Source organism: Onychomys torridus, chromosome 4 (assembly GCF_903995425.1).
Source record: "Onychomys torridus chromosome 4, mOncTor1.1, whole genome shotgun sequence".
Taxonomy (NCBI): domain Eukaryota; kingdom Metazoa; phylum Chordata; class Mammalia; order Rodentia; family Cricetidae; genus Onychomys; species Onychomys torridus.
This window is the reverse complement of record NC_050446.1, coordinates 92798857-92814489: the sequence shown is the minus strand read 5'-3', so window position 1 is coordinate 92814489 and position 15633 is coordinate 92798857. Positions and strand designations below refer to the sequence as shown.

The 15633-nt window shown below is 42.5% G+C and overlaps 1 protein-coding gene across 1 annotated transcript in view; it reads right to left on the bottom strand.

Moving 5' to 3' along the window:
• Positions 1–15633, bottom strand: part of Bub1b (BUB1 mitotic checkpoint serine/threonine kinase B) — a 49109-nt gene that overhangs the window by 18906 nt on the left and 14570 nt on the right. Inside the window, exons 6-13 of the mRNA XM_036185295.1 lie at positions 13171–13340; positions 12155–12369; positions 11741–11832; positions 9574–9803; positions 4921–5033; positions 4110–4225; positions 3103–3152; positions 272–329 (exon numbers count right to left, since the gene is read on the bottom strand). Coding sequence (XP_036041188.1) covers positions 272–329; positions 3103–3152; positions 4110–4225; positions 4921–5033; positions 9574–9803; positions 11741–11832; positions 12155–12369; positions 13171–13340 — 1044 coding nt within the window. The remainder of the gene's footprint in view (positions 1–271; positions 330–3102; positions 3153–4109; positions 4226–4920; positions 5034–9573; positions 9804–11740; positions 11833–12154; positions 12370–13170; positions 13341–15633) is intronic.

The window sequence follows — 15633 nt, the reverse complement described above, 5'->3', positions numbered from 1 at the left end:
ACTCAGTGGTTAAGAGTACTGATTGCTCTTGCAGAAGACCTGGGTTTGGTTGCTAGCACCCACATGGCAGCTCACAACTGTTTGATCCAATACCCTTACAGGGCACCTTGGGCACACAGCTTGTGTAGAGATATACATACAGGCAAAATACCCATACAAATAAAAATACTTTTATTTTAATTTTTTAAAAACCTAAAATTTTAAGTAAAAAAAATGTACATATATTGAAAGATCTATTCCTAAAAAAAACAAAAAAACAATAAAACCAAACCTTTCGTCCTTGTTGTCCGAAAGAAACTCATCAAAAATGGAAAAAGGCATGCTGGGACCTATAGAAAGAGAAAGGGGTTTCAGGAGCATTTGACTCTTCAAGAACACTATAGAAAGTAGCTAAGGCTGTGTTATATTGAAAACAGATGTGATTTATAATTATGTGTGTATTGTGTGTCTTGTGTATGCACGTGAGTGAATGCACATGTCTGAAGAGGACAGAAAGGTGCATCCGATCCCCTGAAGCCACCTAACATGAATGCTGGGAACCAAACGGGGATCCTTGGTAAGCAGCATGCACTCCTAACCACTAAGGCATCATTCTAGCCCCTGATCTGTTTTTATAATGAAAAAGTTAAGTAGAGATAATTTAAATAACTATTTAAATAACTAAAAAAAAGTTAAGTAGAGATCATTTAGATCACATTTAGTAGTTACCATTTAGATAACTATCTAAACATGCATGATCCTACTTCATCTATGTCCCCAGAAAGGCTACTACCCAAATCTACCTGACATAGCCCTGAAGCAGATCCAGAACACTTCATTTCATCTGCAAATATTTTAGTATGTTTCTGTAAGCCCTTTAAAAGGTTCTTTTTTTTATTATTTAAGACATAATACCTATATAACTAATAATTTCTGAATATCTAGCCAGTTCTACGTTTCAGTAACTGTTTACAATGTTTTTTTGCAGGTGTTTGAACTGGAAATACATAATGAGATCTGTGTATTGTCAATGATCCAAACGCCTCTAAACCTTTGACTCTGGAGCTGGTGAGATGGCTCCGTGGACAAAAGGCTCTCACTACCGAGGCTGACGGCCTGAGTTTGACCCCAGGAACTGACCTGGCAGAGGGATGACAACAGGTAGAACTGACTTGTTTTCCTGACCTCCACCTGTGTACCAGAACATGCATGCGCACACATACACAAATTGAAAAAAAAAAAAAACCTCTTAAATCTTCTATTTATTTATTTATTTATCTATCTATCTATCTATCTATCTATCTATCTATTTATTTACTTACTTACTTACTTACTTACTTAATTTTTGGTCCCTTCATGCTCGAGTTTGCCAGTTATTTCCCCTCTGTTCCTCAACATGCATCTCTCTGCTTTGTGCTCCCTATATCTTGGCTGGAATCAGAGGCCCACTAGATTTATGTTTTACAAAACTACTTCTAAGTAGATATTCATGTTTTTACCACTTCAAACATTTTAGTATGCCTTAAGTCTTTTTGTTAAATATTTATTTTTTGTGTGTATATGGTTAGGCAAGCATGTGACAGTCAGAGAAAAACGTGTGGAAGTCAGTTCTCTCCACCCACCACACAGGTCTTGGGATTGAACTCAACTCACCAGGCGTGGCGGCAAGTGCCTTTACTGGCTCTGAGGTCTCTTTTTACTTATATTTTTCATAGCTTACATTTTTTTTCTTTGATAGCTTTTATACAACAATAATCACTGATACAGAAAGAAACTGAGAGGAAAAATGTATAATCTTTTTCAACTAAGCTTAACAGATGGGAAGCCTAGTATTTTTAACACTCTTAGGAAAGAAACCAATCTGGAGCTGGAGAGATGGCTCAGTGGTTAAGAGCACTGGCTGTTCTTCCAAAAGTGGTTGAGCAGGTTCAATTCCCAGCACCCACGTGGTAACTCACAACTCTCTGTAACTCCAGTTCAAATATCCTCAGGAAAAAAAACAAAAACAAAAAACCCATGAACAATGCACATTAAAAAATTAATAAAATAAAGTGTGTTTTAAAAAAAGCCAGGTGGTGGCAGCACATGCCTTTAATCTCAGCACTTGTGAGGCAGGGGCGGGCTAATCTCTGTAAGTTCGAGGCCAGCCTGGTCTGCAGAGTAGAATTCCAGGACAGGCTCCAAAACTACACAGAGAAATCCTGCCTTGAAAAACCAAACCAAACCAAACCAAACCAAACCAAACCAAACCAAACCAAAAAACCCACAAACCAACCAGTCTGAATGTTCAAGGCATCCCCTCTCGACGGGCTACTTTCCTTACAGGGCTGGCTGCTACTACTTGTTAATGCTGTCTAAGTGCAGAGTAATGGAAGTGGAGGATTTGAAACACAACTGTTTACATGTGGGTCAGCATATCAGTGCAGTCACATGTGTGTCTTGATGACTGTGAAGGTGTTGGGGTAATCTTTTTGTATACTGTGAAGATATGTCTATTCAACCTCATCTGCCCATGGCACCTTCTGATTGGTTTAATAAAGAGCTGAACAACCAATAGCTAGACAGGAGAGGCTAGGCAGGACTTCCAGACAGAGATAGGAACTCTGGAAAAGAATCTGAGGTGAGAGATTTGCCAGCCAGATGCAAGAGGAAGCTGGACATATGGTACTCAGATTACAAGCCATATGGCAGAACATAGATTAATATAAACAGGTTAATTTAAGTTATAAGAGCTAGTAGGGAAAAAGCCTAAGCTAAGGCCAAGCTTTCAAAATTAATAAGAAACCTCCATGTCACTATTCAGGAGCTGAGAGTCCAAAGACCTGTTACATGAAGGTCAGTGGGTTCTGATCAAACTCAGGTTGTTGGGCAGCAAGCGTCTACTTGTCGTTCTGCTGGCCCTAAACTAAGATTTCAAATTAGTGAAAAACCTTATGAAAGTAGTCTCTCAAATCACATATAATGAATTACGTGCTTATGATGAGTTCCCTTATTTAAAGACAAAAGAAAGCTCTATGCCCACTGTGTCATCTTTAGTTAGTTTACTATAATTAAAAGCATTTCTGACTGTTACATAGTACATTGCTGTCAGGGGTCCTCCCAATGCTGTCAAATACAACTTACCTTTAGAGTCAGGCTGTTCTTGCAAAATGTTTTTAGCTCGTGAAGTTTCCCTGTGAAGAAATTTGTTTAAAAAAAAAAAAAAAAAACAACTGTGCTCAATATCCACAGGAAGAGCCTTCTGTTTTAGAGAGAGAGAGAGAGATCCCATTCTGTCCAGGGCAGCCTTCTCCTAACTACAGTGCAGGGTGGTCGTAGTCTGCTACCTCCCAAGAGCTAGGATTACAAGTGTCTGCCACGTACTCCCTCAAACTGCTTTTAAAGGTTGAAGACTTTCCATTAAATGTAATTTTGTTCGTCCTAAGAGAAACAAATTATCCTACCACTATTAATCCAAATTCTGTTGAGGAGACACATTGAAAATGCTCTAATATATGTGGTAACACAAGAGCTGATAAAGCAGACTATAAAGTGGTAAGCCACCAATTTTATAAAACAAAAATAACAGTACCAAAGAAGACACATATTAGTGTGAACAGCAGTTAGCTTGTGTGGTAATTTTGAGTTCTGATTTTAATTGGTACTGGGTTTCATAAGGACATTTCATACAAGTATGTGATACCCTTTCAGTATATTTCTCCATCTCACATTTTGCTTTCCTGAGATAAGATCTTACCATGTAGGCTGGACTGGCTTTGGTGATTTGATCATTCTGCTTCAGCCACCAGAATACTAGCATCTGTATTTTTTTGTCAGGGACACAGGGCCGCATGTATCCCAGGCCAGTCTCAATGGCTACTAGCCTTGAACTCCTGACTCCCCTGCCTTCATCTAAGTGCCAGGGTTACAGGATGTACCACTGTACATGCACCAGGCTCTAGAAACATTTATTTTTATTTTCACAAAGGAAAAGACAGTATCATATATTCCCTCATTAATACGAAACCTCATATTAAAATAATTTGTAAAACTCATGACTCAGTACTGTCAAGACATTAAGGGGACTTCAAGTCTCCAGAGCCAAGTTGTATGATCTGTCAGCACCATGCCTTCCACCAAAGTGGACTTACCTGGGGTGAGAGCTTGGTGGACAGACAGAACGGGACAGAGATGTTACCAGCCTTTCCTGGGACTCCGAAGTAATCTGCAGTCTGGCGGTCTCCTCTGGAGGCACCTTCTCTTCTTGCTGCTTACATTAACACAAATAAAGCCAGTGTCCTTCCCATACAGAAAATGCTGTTTTTAAACTCTAGTGCTAACATTTGCTTTACCACCTTCTTGTAGACATCTACCAACCACATCAGATGTCAGCACCACAAGAGGCCTCTCCAATAACCTAGGTTCCTAGTCAAATTGGTACTGTTGGACTCAACCGGGCAGTGGCAAGTATATATTGAATTTTAAAAATTAACCCCATCTTAGCCTGGCGTGGTGGTGCATTCCTTTAATCCCAGCACTTGGGAGGCAGAGGCAGGCAGATCTCTGTGAGATTCAAGGTCAGCCTGGTCTACAGAGTGAGATCCAGGACAGGCACCAAAAACTAAGCAGAAAAACCCTGTCTCAAAATAAATAAACAAACAAACAAACAAATAAATAACCCCATTATAACAGACCATGACTAAACTAGAAAGTTAATATCAGAATTACTAAAATAAGAATATAATCTAGAAGTCAGTGAGTTCCATCACTTATTTCACATCATAAATCTCATTTGAAATCACTTGTTACATTATTTTTGTGCTAGTAGTAACTGAAAAACTACCAAAAAAGTCTTTTTTAGGTTGGACATATAGATCAAAGGCAAAACTCTTACCAGCCATGCCTGAGTTTTCTGTATAAAAAAATAGTAAAAAAAACAAAAAACAAAAACTTATTTTTTACCTGGTCACCAGCTCTTTCTTGTTGAATAGTCTGGATTTCCTTCAGCTTTCTCTCCATCTCCTCAATCTGTTTCTGCATTTCTGCCCTCTTTTCTGCACTGGTCAGCAGTTCAGCTGCAAAACAGCGAAGTTAGTTAAGGCGTTTCCCCTCACAACAATTCCTCCTGGAAAGACTGTCTCCGGGCTCATACTGTCAAGTTAATGTAAAGACTGCCTCAGCTCACAGTCTCGTGTTAATAACATGAAAATGAGAACGAGGGAATGAGTCCTCAATTTGAGGTCTAGGCCTCTATCATGTATGTAATCAGGAAAAAAAGCAATGCCTATCATGCACAAGTCCAATGGAAAAGAGGTTCCAGTGATACCAAGTCCTTGGCTGTAGGATGCTAACATCCAAATATGGCAGAAACACAAAGATGTAAGAAAATAATCTAGAGTCCTAAGCTAGCTTGGGCTACAAAGCAAGACTTTCTCAAAAGCACCAAAACAGCTAACACAGGGCAGGGAATATGGCTTGGTTAGAGTGCTTGCCTATCACAAAATCCTGGGACTGCACGAACCAGGGTATGGTGATGTACGCCTGTAATCTCAGTGTTTAGGAGACAGAGAAAGAAGATCCTAAAATCAATACCATCTTCAAATACACAATAAGTTCAAGGCCAGTAAGTTACATGAGACTATTTCTCAAACAAATAAGCCAGCAAAAAAAGGAAACCACCAAAATAAGGGGGACACGGGACTGAGGGTATAGGCCACTGATAGAGCTTATAGTGCAAGCTCAATACTCAGCACAGCAAAAGCCAAACAACAGCACCCCCAAATAGGGGGCATAAAACTGTATATAGGGCTGGAGAGATGGCTCAGAGGTTAAGGGCACTGGCTGCTCTTCCAGAGGTCTTGAGTTCAATTCCCAGCAACCACATGGTGGCTCACAACCATCTCTAATGCGATCTGATGCCCTCTTCTGGCATAATGGCATAAGTGCAGATAGAACACTCATAATACATATAAAATAAATAAATAATCTTTAAAACTGTGTATAGTAGATGGAGGTGTGAAGGTCGGCTACTAAAGACCAGTGACCAGTAATCATTTTGATAAAGTGCCATGACAAAGCTAAGACCTGAATGCAGAGGGACCAGTCATATAAAGATCGGGAAAGTCCGTTAATACAGGAAGAAAGACTACTGTGTTGAAGAATCCAAAGCCAAGCCAGCTTGCCTGTAGCATAGTAAGAAGGAAAGCAGTAAAAGATGGTTTGGAGAGGTAGTCAAGCGGTGCCGTGAAAACACCCACACCGGGTTTGGCATTAGGGCCATGATGACCCTGACCAGAGCTGTCTGACAGGAAAAAAGGAGTGCCTAAGAGAACACCGGCGAAAAGAAGGCTGACTGGACTCCCAAGGATGTCGAGGGTTAAGAAGATGGCTCAGTGTTAGAATGCCTGCCATACAAGCAGCTTAGGCTCCTAACACCACGTAAACGCTGGCTGAGCGGACTGGCCCACTGGCAATTCCAATACTTGGAAGGCGGGGAGAGGGGAGTTCCCAGAGCAAACTGGCTGGCTGGATCAGTGTACAGGACTCCACCTCAATGAAGAGGAGGAAAGCAATCGTGGAAAACTCCCCCTGTCAACCTCGGGTCTCCACACAAATGTGCATGTGAATACATACACATATGTAAATGTGTGCTGGGACTGCAAACATGTGAATACACACACATATGTAAATGTGTTTTGGGAGTGGCACTACTAAAGAAGAATTAGGAGGTGTGGCCTTATTGGAGGAGGTGTGGCCTCTTTGGAGGAGGTGTGTCATTGGGTAGGCTTTGGGGTTTCAAAAGCCTAAGCTAGGCCCAGTGTGTCTCCTCTCAGCTACTTCTCCAGCCCCATGTCTGCCTGCATGCAACCATGCTTCCTCCCCACCATGATGACCATCGACTAACCCTCTGAAACAGTAAGCCAGCCCCAAGTAAATGCTTTCTTTTTTGGAGTTGCCTTGCTCACGGAGTCTCTTCACAGAGACAGAACAGATACTACGACAGAATGCAAACCCTGTACCTTCCCCATGCACATAAAGTGGGCCACAAAGATGGCCTTTGTAAAAGCCTTTGTCACCCCAAGATGCAATCCTGACAATCTGAGTTCAGTTTCCAGAGCCCACCCAAAGGTAGAGAAACAATTGAAGAGTGTCATCCTCCAGCCTCCCGAAGGGGGCCTGAATAATGAGCAAGTTTTTGTTTTTGTTATTTTGTTTCTAAAGAGAAGGAAGCTTGCACTTTGGGGAAGTAGAAAGATGAGCCAATGGCTTGAGAAGAACACAGGGATAATAAAGAACTTTAAAAAATGGGAAAGAGAAAATGCTGGAGGGAAGAAAAACTGTCTGGGCCAAATACCTGACATGACAAAAGATGAACTCTAAAATTAACAGAGAAATGTAAACAGTATTCACAGAAAGAATGCCTGGGAGGGTGAATGGGTAGAGATGGCAAGTAAGATGGCAGATTTGACAGTGCTAAGGAATGAGATGCTTCAGTTCCCAATGAGCTGTGGGAGAAAATCAGAGCTGCAGATTAAGACTCGAAAATATGACAGAAGACTAAATTCATCTACACAAATCCTGCTAAACCTCAGCACAGGGATTTCTTCGGCTGAGAATAGAGTGCATTTCATCATACTTCTGTAGAGTAGGAATAACTAGAAATTTTCCTTAGAAAAGTATTTTTATCTAGGTACCTCCTCCTCATTTATTGTTGACAGGCTCTTTGGGGGTTTGGGTGGTGTTTTCTGTGCCCCGGACTCAGTGACCCCAGGTCTTCACACTTGAGACAAGCACTCAGCACTGAACCTCAGCTTCCAGCTCAGTTCCTCTTCTGAAATCTTTGTACTTTTATTGTGTGTGCATGGTGTGTGTGATGTGCCAGCCATAGAAGACAACTCTATGGAGCTGGTTCTCTCCTTCCACCTTTATGCAGGTCCTAGGGGCCAAACTCCGGTCACCAGGCTGGTGCAGCAAGTTCCTTTACCCAGGAACCATGGGAGCGACCCCCAGTTCCTGGTTTTAGTTTGTTGTTTCTAACACTGTTAAGTATATGGGTGTTTGGTCTGCATATGCCTGTGTGCTTCTGTGTACCTTCTACCAGAGGCCAGAAGAGGGTGTCAGATCCCAGACACGAGAGGTAAGGTCGCTGTGAGTTCTGCTGTCTGTGCTAGGTAGAGAACCCAGGCCCTCTGGAAGAGCAGCTAACACCCTTGACTGCTGAGCCCTCTCTCCAGCCCTTCAGTTCTTGATTTCAAAAAGGCCATACTCAGTCTGGTGTAGTGGCACACACCTTAAATCTCAACACCCAGGAGGCCAAGGCCAGCCTGGTCTAGATAGTGAGATGAGATCCTGTCTCAAAAACAACAACAAAAACAAAAGCTTTTTAAAAAAGCCTCACCCACCTGGCCCCTTCCTCTGCAGCCATGTCTCCTTTCCACATTGGCACATAGGGCCCATTTTTTTTATAAATCATTTGAAATTTATCTTACCCTTTTGTTCTTAAGCCCTAAAGTCTCCAACATTCACTTTCTTATTTATCAGTCCATTCTGTCCCTCCTAACACCCCGAACTGCTGTGGGGTAATCCTTCTGTACACTGTGTGAATGCATGTCACAATGCCTGGTTAATAAACAAGCTGACTGGCCAAGAGCTGAACAGGATGAAGTTAGGTGGAAAAGCCAAAGTGAAAAGGATGGGGTGAGGAAGGGTGGAGTCAGAGGAAACACCAGCCAGCCACTGAGGAAGCAGGATGTGTAGAAAATGAGGTTAACAAGCCGCGAGCGTGTGACGAAGCATAGATAAGAAATATAGGTTCATTTAAATGTAAGCGTTAGGTAGTAGCAAGCCTGAGCTATCAGCTGAACATTTGTAATTAATATTGAGCCTCTGAGTGTTTATGGGACACGAAATCTCTACCTACACCAAACAGATAGTTCCAGAACAGGAACTGCTTTCAGTTCCCCTCAACTTTCAATCTTCCCCTAATTTCAGAATGAGATAATGACTTGAAGAAATATATAAATACCTGCGTAAGTGGCTGAGATATGACTGAATATGTTAATATAAACTGCCAGAGAAATTGAGGCTGAGTATTTCAGGCAACATTAAGAAAGGTCAGGTATGGGCTGGAGAGATGGGTCAGTGGTTAAGAGTACTGGCTGCTCATCCAAGGGGCCTAGGTTCAATCCCAGCTCACACCTGTCTGTTCCTGGGCTTCTGACACCCTCACACAGACAGAGATTTAGGCAAATAAAAATACATAAATTTACACATTAAATAAAAAATAAATTATAAAAAGAGATATATAAAAAAAAGGTAAGGTATTTAAGGAGATTTGCACCGATATGCATGCCAGGGGTCACAGCTGCCTGCTTTTGTTGTGAAATGGGTGCCCCTGCTGTCTGGCCACCTTCTCTTCTTTTACTCTGGAGCACAGACTGTTTTCTCCATCAAAGGTTTCCTGGGAGGCGGCAATAAGAGTTCAGCCTATATACAATATGTATACGTACACAGAGAACAATTGTCTAGCCATAGAAACATCACACAAAGGTACACGTGTTGGAGGCAATCTCTCTTAGACTTGAAAAGAGTTGTCTCTTAGAACAAGGCACACACCTTCCCTTCGCTCTTTCAGTTTCTTCCGGAACACTTCAGCTCGGATCTCCTCGAAGGAGAACTCCCCAACTCCAGCATAAATCTTTTCCTTACAGTACATCATCTTCTCCTTCCTCTCCTCAGACCCTTGCTGATGACTCTGAACCCTTTGCAAGGGGTCTCCTTCTTCCTTCCCAGGCTTTCTGGTGCTGAGAACGTGGTTGATACTAGGTTCAATTTTACATGGTGTCCTAAGGAAGTGAAACAATTATCATTCACTCCAAAGTCAAAATGAGTTATTTCTTATGTATTTTGCCCAAACAGATGGACAGTGCCAGCCTTTGGACTATATGTGATTCATTTCCAAAACAAAAACAAGATTTTAAATGGGGCTAAAAATAACCCACAAGAATCGCCAGTAATTATGTTCTAGAACTCAGTGGCAGAGCAGAGTCTGGGCCCAACACTAGGGCGGGGAGGTATGAGTTCTGAGGACCACCTATGCTTTGAAGAAAACTTAGTAACTTAAGGCCATCAAGTCCAAGAGACCATACACTGAAACCTTTTACACCATGAGCAAGATAAGCCTTTCTTTCTATATGCTGCCTGACTCAGGTATTTATGACAATGACAGAAAGTTGATTAACATAGTTAGGTGGGAGAAACTGCAGCAAAGAATGATTCTCTTACCTTAGGAATAGCAACAACAAATCATTAAGAAAAACTACCTGACTGGGCATGAGGGTGCTTGAGTATAATCCCAGCGTGAGTCGTCTCTGACCTCCACATGCGCACTACGGCATTCTCTCTCTTCCTCCCTTCCTCCCTCCCTCCCTCCCTCCCCCCCCTCCCTCTCTCTCTCTCACACACACACACAGACACACAGACACACACACACCCTAGTCAAAATACATTTTAAAAAAGGAGCCAGAGTAGTGACGCACATCTAGAATCCTACCATTAGGGAGGCAGAGGCAGGAGGATCTCTGAGTTCAGCCTGGTCTAAGTAGCAAGTTTCAGGACAGCCTTGGTACATAGTGAGATCTGTCTTTAAAAAAAAAAAAAAAAAAGAGCCAGGCAGTGGTGACACACACCATTAATCGCAGCACTCGGGAGGCAGAGGCAGGCGGATCTCTTGAGAGTTCGAGGCCAGCCTGGTCTACAAAACAAGTTCCAGGAAAGGCGCTAAAGCTACACAGAGAAACCCTGTCTCAAAAAACCAAAAAAAAAAAAATAATAATAATAATAATAATAATAATTAATTAATTAATTAAAAAATAGAATTGGCATAAAGCTCAATATCATCAGTTCTATAAAGGTTGCAATGGCTTCCCTTGTTTTATGCTTGGCTTGGAAAGAATTTTTGCTCAGAACCACATTGGTTTTGCATTCCTATGATACCTATCATATAGTGTGAGTACTAAATTAGCCAAGAGACTCAGGCATGGTATTGTGGGCCTTTAATCTCAGCACTCGGAAGGCAGATAGGTAGATCTCTATGAGTTCAAGGTTAACATGGGCTACACAGCGACTGTCTTTTAGAAAAAAGTAAATAAAATAAAAACACATATTAGCTATGAGGAAACTCTTACACTGAAACCCAGAATTGAACATAGTATTAGAACTCACTCACTATCTTTAAAGGTTAGACTAAAGCTTCAGCTGATTATCATTTACCCTAATTTCTCTTATAACAAAATACTATCAGGGGGCTGGAGTTGGTTCAGCAGTGAAGAGCACCTTGTTCTTGCAGAGGGCCCAGGTGTGATTCCCAGCACCCACATGGAAACACTCTTCTGACCCCTGTGGACACCAGGTACACATGTGGGGCACATACATACATGCAGGCAAAACACCCATACACACTAAAATAAATTTTAAATCTAAGACACTGAAGATATTTCTTAAAGGGTTAAGTGTTAGAAAGGAGAAAAGAGACTCCTTTCTATGACTGTCAATACCAAAGCAGCATGGCTCACTCAAACCGCAGTGGCTGTTACATCAATATAATCGTAAACCTAATGATGAAGTTCATTCAGTTGTTCGGCTCCAGCACATACGGTGAATACAAAGGAGACACAGAGCTTGGTCTGTCTTCACTCCCACCAGAAGATGCCATTGGGACTAGATAACAGGTACCTCGGCCAGCCTTAGTAATTCCCACTGCAAACGATCTGAAGTCACTCACATGACTGTCTGTTGAGCGGTCTCTTCCACATAGGGAGTAAAGCTGGGAAGCGAAGGAGGAACAGTTACTACAGAGGCCGAACTGCCAGGAGGCTGAAAAGGAAGAAAGAAAGAAAATGACTATTTTACATTCTGTCACAATTTATGCAGATAATCTCTCAATAGTCAAGAAACTAAGTGAGGTTAAAATACAGGCGCACAGGATGGGGTGTGACTGTAATGACAGCACACAGAAAGCTGAGGCAGGAGCATGGGAAGCTGAAGGCCAGCCTGGGCTACACAGCAAGTTCAGTTAGCCTAAGCTAAACGAAGAGAGCATCTGTGTCAGACAGACAGACAGACAGACAAACAACAACAAACCAAGACAGACCAATCTGAAACCTTCATTAGATTGGCAAATACTATGAGCCCCTACCCTATAGTCCAAGGGTCTGTCTGCGTTCCACGGGCCCGGCTGTAGCTCATTCTCTTTGGCATTAGAGATAGGGGGTGCCATCCAGGGTTGGACGGCAGGCTTGGGTAACTCTGCCCTGGAAATGTTATCAGCATTTTCATCAAAAACAGTGATCCTGCGATTACTGTGCATCTGCTGAGGAACTGTATTTTGGAGTCCTCTGTTCTGACCCGGAGCTAGGAGAAAAATATGAAGATATCATGGAAAAACTTTATCAACTGAAGACAGATATAAGATAAACACAGTCTGCTCCAAATTAAGGGGATACTTCCTATACCAGGGTCAAAACAAGATTGATAAGATTTTTTTTTTCTTTTAAAACCTTAAATTGGGGTGAAGAGATAGCTCAGCAGTTAAGAGCAAATACTGTTCTTGCAGAGGCCCTGAGCTGAGTTCCTAGCACCCAGATGGGATGGCTCATAATAACTGTAACTCTAGAAACCCTCCTCTGGTCACCACCACCCGATGAAAAGATATTCTTAACTACATTAACAGTATTCTCTGAGGTATTAATACATTTAAGCTTATTTCCATAATACCTAACACATTACTACATATCTTCTTTCAACGCTTAGAAAATGAAGCAGCATCTCAAATATCAGGTTTCCATGTCAGGCGGTGGTGGCGCACGCCTTTAATTCCAGCACTCAGGAGGCAGAGCCAGGAGATCTCTGTGAGTTTGAGGCCAGCCTGGTCTACAGAGTGAGATCCAGGACAGGCACCAAAACTACACAGAGAAACTCTGTCTTGAAAAACCAAGAAAAAAAAAATCAGGTTTCTTCACAGTCATGACACAGAGCTGCCCCCTCTGGCTTTCCTGCACCCTATGGTATTAGCTTTTTTGGCTTTTCTTTTTGCCACCTAGTATTCAGAAAACTGGGACAGCGTCCACATGTGTATGTATGTGTTGTTTACTTATATAATCTGCCCACCGCAAGAGACTACGGGCTCTCCAAAATAACATTTAACAAGCTCACCCTTCAGAGCGCCTCCGACTCGGCTGATGGGCGCCTTGGCCGTCTTCTTCCCTCGGCTCTTCAGTTCAGCAAGCGTGCTTCTCTGTGGTGCATAAGACCCCAAGACCTCCTCCTCTTCTTCCTTCTCAAGTGCCAAGAGAGCTTGTCGAGATACTCGAGCCTGGAACTGTCTAAAGCATGACAAGGGGTAATCAGCTTTTAATTAAATGACCAGTTCTCACATAATGAAAACAGACCAGAGAAAACAGCGTATAGCTATCCCCAGGAAAGTGTTCCCCAGGAATAAGGAGAGCAAGCTTAAGATGTAAGGACATCCAGGCTAGGAAGACTCAGGATCGTTAAAATGTTCAAGTTTGACCCATTGAAAACACTTTAAAAATCATCATCAGGTTGATCTGAGCATCAGCTAAGACTAGAAAATTGATGAAATTCATAGTTTCTCAGCAACTTGTATTATAAAATTAAAATAAAAACCGCAGAATTGGCCAGGCGGTGGTGGTTCGCGCCTTTAATCCCAGCACTTGGGAGGCAGAGGCAGGAGGATCTCTGTGAGTTCCAGGAAAGGCGCAGAGCTCTACAGAGAAACCCTGTCTCGAAAAACCAAAAAAAAAAAAAAAAAAAAAAAAAAAAAAAAAAAAAAAAATTCACTAGTATCCTGACACACCCCTCCCCAGTTTTTTCACTAGTATCCTGACACACCCCTCCCCAGTTTTTTCACTAGTATCCTGACATGCCCCTCCCCACACAGTTTTTTCACTAGTATCCTGACACGCCCCTCCACACAGTTTTTTCACTAGTATCCTGACACACCCCTCCCCAGTTTTTTCACTAGTATCCTGACACACCCCTCCCCAGTTTTTTCACTAGTATCCTGACACGCCCCTCCCCACACAGTTTTTTCACTAGTATCCTGACACACCCCTCCCCAGTTTTTTCACTAGTATCCTGACACGCCCCTCCACACAGTTTTTTCACTAGTATCCTGACACGCCCCTCCACACAGTTTTTTCACTAGTATCCTGACACACCCCTCCCCACAGTTTTTTCACTAGTATCCTGACACACCCCTCCACACAGTTTTTTCACTAGTATCCTGACACGCCCCTCCACACAGTTTTTTCACTAGTATCCTGACATGCCCCTCCCCACACAGTTTTTTCACTAGTATCCTGACACGCCCCTCCACACAGTTTTTTCTTACCCATATGAAATGAGTTTACATACAACATGACATCTCACACAGCTGGCAGAAACTTGAAAATATAACTTGTACAGTTTGAAAGTATACTGGAGAAACAAAGAAGTCACTAGACTGTGGGTGCTCACTAGGGCACGGTACAGCTGCTGCAGCCTCTCTTTCCCACTGCTCCAATTGGACTCTGAACACGTGAGAGGAGAAGCCCATGGCTCTGGAGCCTAACAAAAGCAGGTGACCTGTGGAGGGATGGCGCTTCGACATCCTCCACTGGGCTGTTTCCTGTTTGGCTGCTTCTGTTTTCTCTGGTGATTTGGGAAACCTACAACCCCTTGAGAAATCCTCTCTCTGTCCAAAGGAATGGGAAAGGGATTCTGAGGGCCGGAAACTAATAGACTACTGGAGAGGAACACGCTGAAGACTGGGAACCCCCAACTCCCCTGAGCTCGCTCGTGCGCTACGAACAAAGAGATGGCGTTGAGAACCCCACTATGACACAATGCACTGTCCAAGTCTCACACTAGCCCAGCAGTCTGTAGGAGACAGAGCAAAACACCACAAAGGACTTAGGGCTCAGCTGACGACAGGGCCGTTTCCATAGGTGAGAAAGAATTTGTGACATCTGGGACCACTCACTCTCCAGAAACTGTCAATCAACAGGACCCAGCACACTGTCAGAATGAATGCCCTGCACGGAACTCATAATTCCTTGACACATAAAGAACAAACAGGAAAAGGTGACTAATTCTCAAGGGAAAAATCCAATGACAAATACTGACATCGAGATTACCCAAATGTTGATGTTGTCAGCACTTTTTATTTTTAAAAAATTGTATTATTTTCAGATTTAAAAATAACTATTATAACTATGACCCATGAGATAAAAGTAAAAGCATTTAATTTTTTAAATTTAATTTTTATTTTATGTGTAGGGGTGTTTTGTCTGCATGTCTGTCTGTGTACCACATATATGCCTAGTACCCATGGAGGCCAGAAGAGGACATCGGGTCCTCTGACCCCAGAACAGAAGCCGCCATTGCTACTAGGAACCAGACGAGACAGATACAACACAAAAAGCTTAATTCATACAGCAGAGCTTTTCAAAATTGAAACTTTTTATTCTATGAGATAGTTAAAGCCGGGCAGTGGTGGTGCACGCCTTTAATCCCAGCACTTGGGAGGCAGAGCCAGGAGGATCTCTGTGAGTGCCAGGCCAGCCTGGGCTACCAAGTGAGTTCTGGGAAAGGAGCAAAGCTACACAGAGAACC